Genomic DNA, 6,752 nt, shown 5'->3' on the forward strand with positions numbered 1-6,752 from the left:
CCCGCCCTCCCGGTGCTGACCGCGCTCCGACGACCGCATGTGTGGCAGGGTCCCCATCCCGGGCGGCGCGCACGTCTCCCCCACCCTGCTGCTTTCCGTGTGTGCCCCGCGGGCGCGCCGCGCACGGCCGCCTACGCAGGCCGGAGTGGGCCCGGGCGGCTTCCCCTTCCCTCACGTGCTCTCCGCCCGCGGCCGCGCCCGCCCGCTCGCGCTGTCTTCGCGCACACCCATTTTGAGCCCGCGGCGTCTCGGGGCTTCGAGTCACCCACGTGGACCGTTACGGCGGCGGCGGCGGCGGGCTGAAAGCACGGCCTAGGAGACGGACTTGAGCGAGAAAAGGCTGTCAGGTGGCCTCCCCCGGGGGGCGGGGAGACGTGTGAAGGACTGGATGCGAAAGCGTGGCTGCTTCTAAAAAGGGCTTTTACGGTAATCCTGAGTTCTTTTCTGTGTTTTTTTTCCTTTTTTTCCTCCTCCCCAGCAACGAAGGTTTTGGGAACAGTAAAATGGTTCAATGTAAGGAACGGATATGGTTTCATCAACAGGTGAGATGACCCTCGTCGAAGCCTCCATCCTACTTCTCGCATGTTTCCTTCTCCACCTGTGGACTTGGCGGGGCCGAGGATGGTGTCTGCCTGTCCCGCATGTCCTGCAGGACACCTGAGATTCCACTGGTGTCCAGCTAGTGTGGTTTGTGTTTTCCTGGATGGCTGAGGGATTAGTGGACCGAGATTTTTTTTTTAACCCCCCTTTTTGTTTTGCAGCTAAATGCTAAATCTAAAAGCTAGCTGCAAAAGCTGCTTTATGGCACAAAGCTGTTTAAAATGAAAGTTGAATGAATGAGCTATACCTTGACAGGACAAAGTGGAGTAATGCGTGGAGTCAGAGATGCTTTTTTTGTCATTTTCATTATATTGTTTTTTGTTTGATGTTTCACTATAGGTTGTCTTTCAAAGATTTTGGGTAAATTTTCTATTGGGATGCTTTGACAAGGAAAAAGGTTGCTTTATTCTCCATAAGGGAGTTATTTGGAAGAAAATAGTCTGTTTTCTGCCTCATTTTCCACCTCTTCTTCCTAGTTAAACCAGTTTTCCTAGAAGCCTGGTTTGTAGTTTACAAGAATGACCTTAGTCTGTGATAAATGACAATCTGGTTTGCATGATTGCGTTTAAGGCCCTATAAGACTGACTTTTGTTGGACTTCTCCCGAGATTGTTGGTGACAGTCGTGAGGGGAATGTGCAGTTGATGAGCTCTCCCTGGAGCTCCCTTGTGAGGCATGCATCATTTCCAAGATGGCTGCCAAGTATAGTGGAGTGTACTGCACATAGTGTGTGCTGATAGCAGTCGTGGCTTTACAGGTATGATGCTTCATGCCAGCTCAGCAGTTTCTTAACAGTTTTATTTTAAAAAGCATTAACCAGCTGGTTGTTTAAAAGGCAACCCAAGCATAAAAACTAATGAAGAATGTCAAATGGACAATGGATATACTACAGAAAACCAGTACCGGAAAATAAGACAGAAGGACATGTTGGCTGATGAACTGTTGGTGTAATCAACCATAAAGTATTAAAGTACTCAGAGTGAGAGAGAAGCATTTGGTGATTTGTTTTCCACATTTGCATTCTTGGAGGAGAATTTAGATTCAATCATAATACTTAGAAAGTTTCCATTTGTACTTAAATTTTGTCTTCTTGACAGGCCAAAAGCTGCCTTTTCTTGTTGCTTTTTAAAATTTGAGCTAATAGTTCAGAAGAAAGGGGATTCTCTGATGCTTGTATATGGTTGGTTTACTGACGAGATTTTAGCTTTTTCTGTGAATCAGTGTTTTAGTATTTCCCTTAAGCTCTTGGTTCTTTTCCTGACCTTAACCAGTAACTTTCAAAGCCAAGTGCACTTACTTTGAAAGTATTAAAAATGCAAATTTTTTGTTCGAGATTCAACCCTTGACACAGTTTAATACAGGGTTTTTTGCTGGTAGCATGAGCTTTCTGTTTTACTAGTTTGTTAAATGGAAGTGTATTACAGCAGTTTAACTAGTTTATAGCCAAGTAAAAATAATTATTTGTTCTGTTTATTTCTCAAGGTACCATTCTTAAGTATCTCTGTTGGGCAAATAACTCAATTTGTCATCCTCCATTTAAATCAGTGTATGGCTTTTGATGTTCACTTAGGTGGAGCATCTTATTAACCTTAAATAATGAATATTTTGTTTTATTGTACTTAGAACATAGTTGGGGTTTTATTTAACACTATTAGTTGAAGGGTTAGAAAAACCCATGTTAAACATATCTGTTGGCACCTTTTTTCCAACAGCACATGCTTACTGCATATCACATTTTGGGACTCAGCTTTCTAAAAATACTGTTGATCATTTACTAGAATACATTGTACTTGTTGGTGGAATTTTTATATGTATTAGGAAACCAGTGTGACTTAATCTCCATGTCTGATTTACTGCTGTGGTCTGGAACAGAACCTGCTATATCCCTGGAATATCATAAATAATAGCATAGTCAGGTTGAAACTAGAGTCAAAGCAATCATCTCTCACATTACAGTACATACATAATGGTTTCGCTTACATATCAGGAAAATATGAAGAGTCACAGGATTCTATCTTTCTGAATTAGAGGGTTTTATAGTGTGTATTTAGGGATCATTTGTTTTAGGTACTTAGTGACTTTTGCCTGATCCTGTCATACAACCTCAGTTGTGCTCAAGCTCATTGTTGCAGTCACTGTGTCTGTCTCTCTCCTGCTGAGGGGAGGGTAATTTTCCTCTCTACCTTTCCAAGTATGTTATCCTTAAGTATTTATAAACTGACCTCTCCTGACAGCATAGCCTTGAGTATGTGAGAAATTGTCTGCCTCTGAGGAGCCCTCACTATATGTCTTCCAAGACATTTTTAATGTTTGACGGAATATTTGATATCTTCTGTTAACACCACAATTAAAGATGTTAGGGTTTTTTTGTCGTCTGATTCTTTGGTGGTGGTGGTATGTGCTGTCGAGTCCTCTGCAACTCATAGCAACTCTGTGTATAACAGCTCTGAACTCTGATCTTTCTGGAGCCAGTCTCACTCCCACACACCTACCCCTATTACCTTAGTTATTATATCATTCCATCTCATCCAGGGCCTTGGTCTCCTGCTCTGTTCCTCCACCCTTGTGAGCATGATGTCCTTCTCCAAGGACCAGTCCCTCCTGGCCACATGCCCAAAGTGTATAAGGACCTTCAAAATCGTAGCCTTCAAGGAGAAACTTGGTTTCACTCTTTGTTTACTTGACAGTCCATGGTATGTTCAAGACTTCTGCATTACCACAACTTAAAGACATCAATTCTTCTATCATTCTTTGTCATTATCCAGCTCTTTGATGCATAGCAAGTAATTGAGAAGACCCTGGAGTGGATCAGGCGCACCTTAGTCAGTAGTCTGACATCATTGCTTCCGAGTACTCTGGAGAGGTCCCTGACAGATTTACTTAATGCAATTTGTCTTTTGATTTCCTGACTGCTGGTGCAGAGTGTTGATTATAGAGTCAAGCTGTTAACAACCACAGTCTCTCCTCTATCCATCAGGGTGCTGCCAGTTGGCCCAGTGATAAGAATATTTGTCTTGATGTTGAGCTTCAATTCCTGTTGGACTACAGACCTTGCCCTTCAGCAAGCAGTTCAGGTCCTCCTCAGTTTCAGCAAGCAGGTTGTGTTACCTGCATAATGTAGGTTGTTGATGAGCCTTTCTCCAATCCTGATACTACATTCTTCCTCATAAAGTCTAGCTTCTCACATGATCTGTTCTGCATATATATTGAAAAGTATGGAGACAGGACACATCCCTTCCTGATTTTGAACCATGCAGTGTATCCCTGAGCTATTCTGAGGATTGATTGTGGGCCAAGTATAGATTTTGCATAAGCATAACTGAGTGTTCTGGGATTCCCATTTTCCTCAAGGTTAGCCACAATTTGTTGTGATCCACACAGTCAAATGCCTTTTCAGTGAATCACAGATATCCCTCTGGTACTCTGCTTTTTGCCAAGATTCATCTGACATTGGCTATAATGTCTCTACTGCCACAGTCTCTTCTAAACCCAGCTTATATTTCTGGTAGTTATCTGTAAGTGTACTGTTCCAGTCATTTCTGAATAACCTTAAGCAGGAAGCAATTAAAAATACCTAGCAGATAAGACACACCTTAGTCTTGAAACTGATGTTTGTATTGGCAGTTGTTATGTGCCAGCTCATGGCTAAACATATAGGAGGCTTTCAGAGACAGTAAATCACATGGGAGAGATTGCCCATCTTTATTCCTTGGGGTAGCTAATGAATTTGAACCATGTACTTAGGGATTGGCAGCAGTTCCTTACCAGTAGGATATCAGAGCACCTTTATTTAGGATAGAAACAAGCAGTCTTGGCAGGGGATAGGGGATTGAATCAGTTCAAAGCTCTGTGTTGAACTATATATTCTATTTAGTTACTTTCAAAACAATATTTAAACATATTTCTTAAAATTAAGCTCTCCTGTATTTACTTGAAAATGTATTTACAGGATTTTGGTTCCAGGCTTCAGAATTACTAAAATAACCACTTCAGAAGCAGTGCACTTCTGGCCATTGTGACAAAATTGTTAGGCTAGAGTAGTCTAAACAAAAGGATCTTAAAAAAAACCTTTTAATAACTTGCTATAGAAGATGATTATTTGAACCCAATAGTTAAATGAATAAATTAAAAATTACATAATGACCACTCCCCTCTAAAGTACAGCCAGTCTTCTTGGGGGCAAAAATGGCATCTCCCATACTTTGAGCATGTTCTGAATATTTTCCATGCATGGAAAGGGACAACATGCTTGGAAAGGTGGATGGTTGGTGGAAGAGAAAGATCCTCAACACGGTAACTGCTGCAGTGGGCTTGAGTATTTCAGAAATGATGAGACTAGCATAGGACAGAATTAATTTCATACCTTTTGTTCAGAGTCACTGTGAGTCATACTCTACTAACCACGTTTGTCCTAGCAATAACATATTACCAACCTTTGTGCATATGGTACTAGATAATGAAAAAAGACCAAATAGGTGCTTTGGAACTGTGATAGTAGTAAAGAATGTGGAATATATTGTAGACTACCAGAAAAGTGCAGGGTCAGCTGAAAGAGAAGACCCTCAACCAGGTGGATTGACCCAGTGACTGCTATAATGGGTTCTATCTAGTGTGTTATGAAATGTGAGGGGTGGAACAAGATAGGGCAGGGTTTATATCTGTTGATAGGGTTGTTATGGGTCGAATGGCACCTAACAACCAGAGAAAAACAGTGATCTTGTAAGGAAGTACAACCAGAATGGACCTTGGAAATAAGAATGGCCAAGACTAACTCGGTTCCTTTGAACACATTACTGAAGAAGAAAAAAACTCAGTGCCATTGAGTCAGAAATGACTCATTTCTGAGACTATAAATCGCACTGGACAAGATTGCTTCTTTTTCTCCCTCTGGTGGATTCAAATTGCCAGAGGCTCCACGTTTGGATTAACAGTACAACCTCCTAGGGACTGTGCCACCAGAGCTCCCTTACTAGAAAAGTACTTCTCATTTGATAAACATACAAGCTTTAGTGAGACAGTCTCAAAGATGTACTGATACTGTAGCAACAGCAGTGGGCTCTCAGCATCCAAGGATCATGGCACAGGGCTAGGTAACTTTATTCTGTGTTAAATAGACTATCAGAATTGAAGCTGACTCAAAATTTTGTCTGAATGGTGCTATATATGTGTGTTTTGTTAGTTGCTATCATGTTACTGATGCATAATTATCTTACATACAACAGTTAAAAGTTGCTTGTTCCTACACTATTTTCATGATGGTTAAATGTTTGAGTCCATTGTTTGGCTTTCTATTAGTCTGTTTCATTAATGGTTTCATTTTCATTGACACTGTTCTTTGTGAAATAATTTCCTGTCCTAGTGATCTTTCCTGATAAGGAGTCCAAAGTGAACATGGCAAAATCTTGCTAAATTATATTGGATTGCTTGATTACTGATTATGGGCGTTGATTTTTATCCAACTAGAGTGAAGTCGGTGACAAATTCCATTTCTTCTCCATATTGCATGATACAGTTTATCTGGTTGTGAGGGAGTTTGGTTTGTTTTCCTGTGTTCAGGTATAATCTGTATTGAATCTGTATTGTATTTAATCATGATCATCTTAAGGTCATCTTCATTTTTGGCAGCCATCGTTTTATTAGCTCTGATTGCTTAGTAGTAAAAAGTTGCACTGCCAACCCAGAGGATATGGTTTGAATCCACCAGCTGCTCCATGGGAGAAAGATGGGCACTCTCCTCCTGTGCACTTTACTGCCTCTGAAACTCTCACTTTGGAGGCTCAGCAGTGATTTATTTTCTCTATATTTTAATAGGTACTCAGTATATCTGGGAAAGACATTTGGCCACCTTAAATTAGAGTCTGCTTTAATAATGCAGTTAGGGTAACTAGCTTCTCCATGATATGTGTTAATAATTAGTGCACGTTATACTTTTTTCTGAAGTGAGGGAATACACCTGTGCTGCTGTCTTTGCCGTTAATGAGCTAGTATTGACCTTTATGTTAACGCTGCTTGCCAAAAAGCAAAGAGAACTTGAGGTAGAAGATCAGACTTCAATAAGGATTGCATTGCCACATTGTTGTTGTTATGTGCCATCTAGTTGCTTGCGACTCAAAACGACCCTGTGTACAAGAGCTCTAAACACCATTCTATCCT

At 41.1% G+C, this 6,752-nt stretch overlaps 1 protein-coding gene across 1 annotated transcript in view; it reads left to right on the forward strand.

The window, feature by feature from the left end:
- The window catches only part of YBX1 (Y box binding protein 1), a 35,096-nt gene that overhangs the window by 1,592 nt on the left and 26,752 nt on the right, over nucleotides 1-6,752 (forward strand). The window contains 1 exon segment of the mRNA XM_006903689.1: nucleotides 479-542. Within this exon segment, the coding sequence (XP_006903751.1) occupies nucleotides 479-542 (64 nt within the window).

This window comes from Elephantulus edwardii, unplaced genomic scaffold, assembly GCF_000299155.1.
Source record: "Elephantulus edwardii isolate Elephantulus edwardi_28Jun2011 unplaced genomic scaffold, EleEdw1.0 scaffold00049, whole genome shotgun sequence".
NCBI lineage: Eukaryota > Metazoa > Chordata > Mammalia > Macroscelidea > Macroscelididae > Elephantulus > Elephantulus edwardii.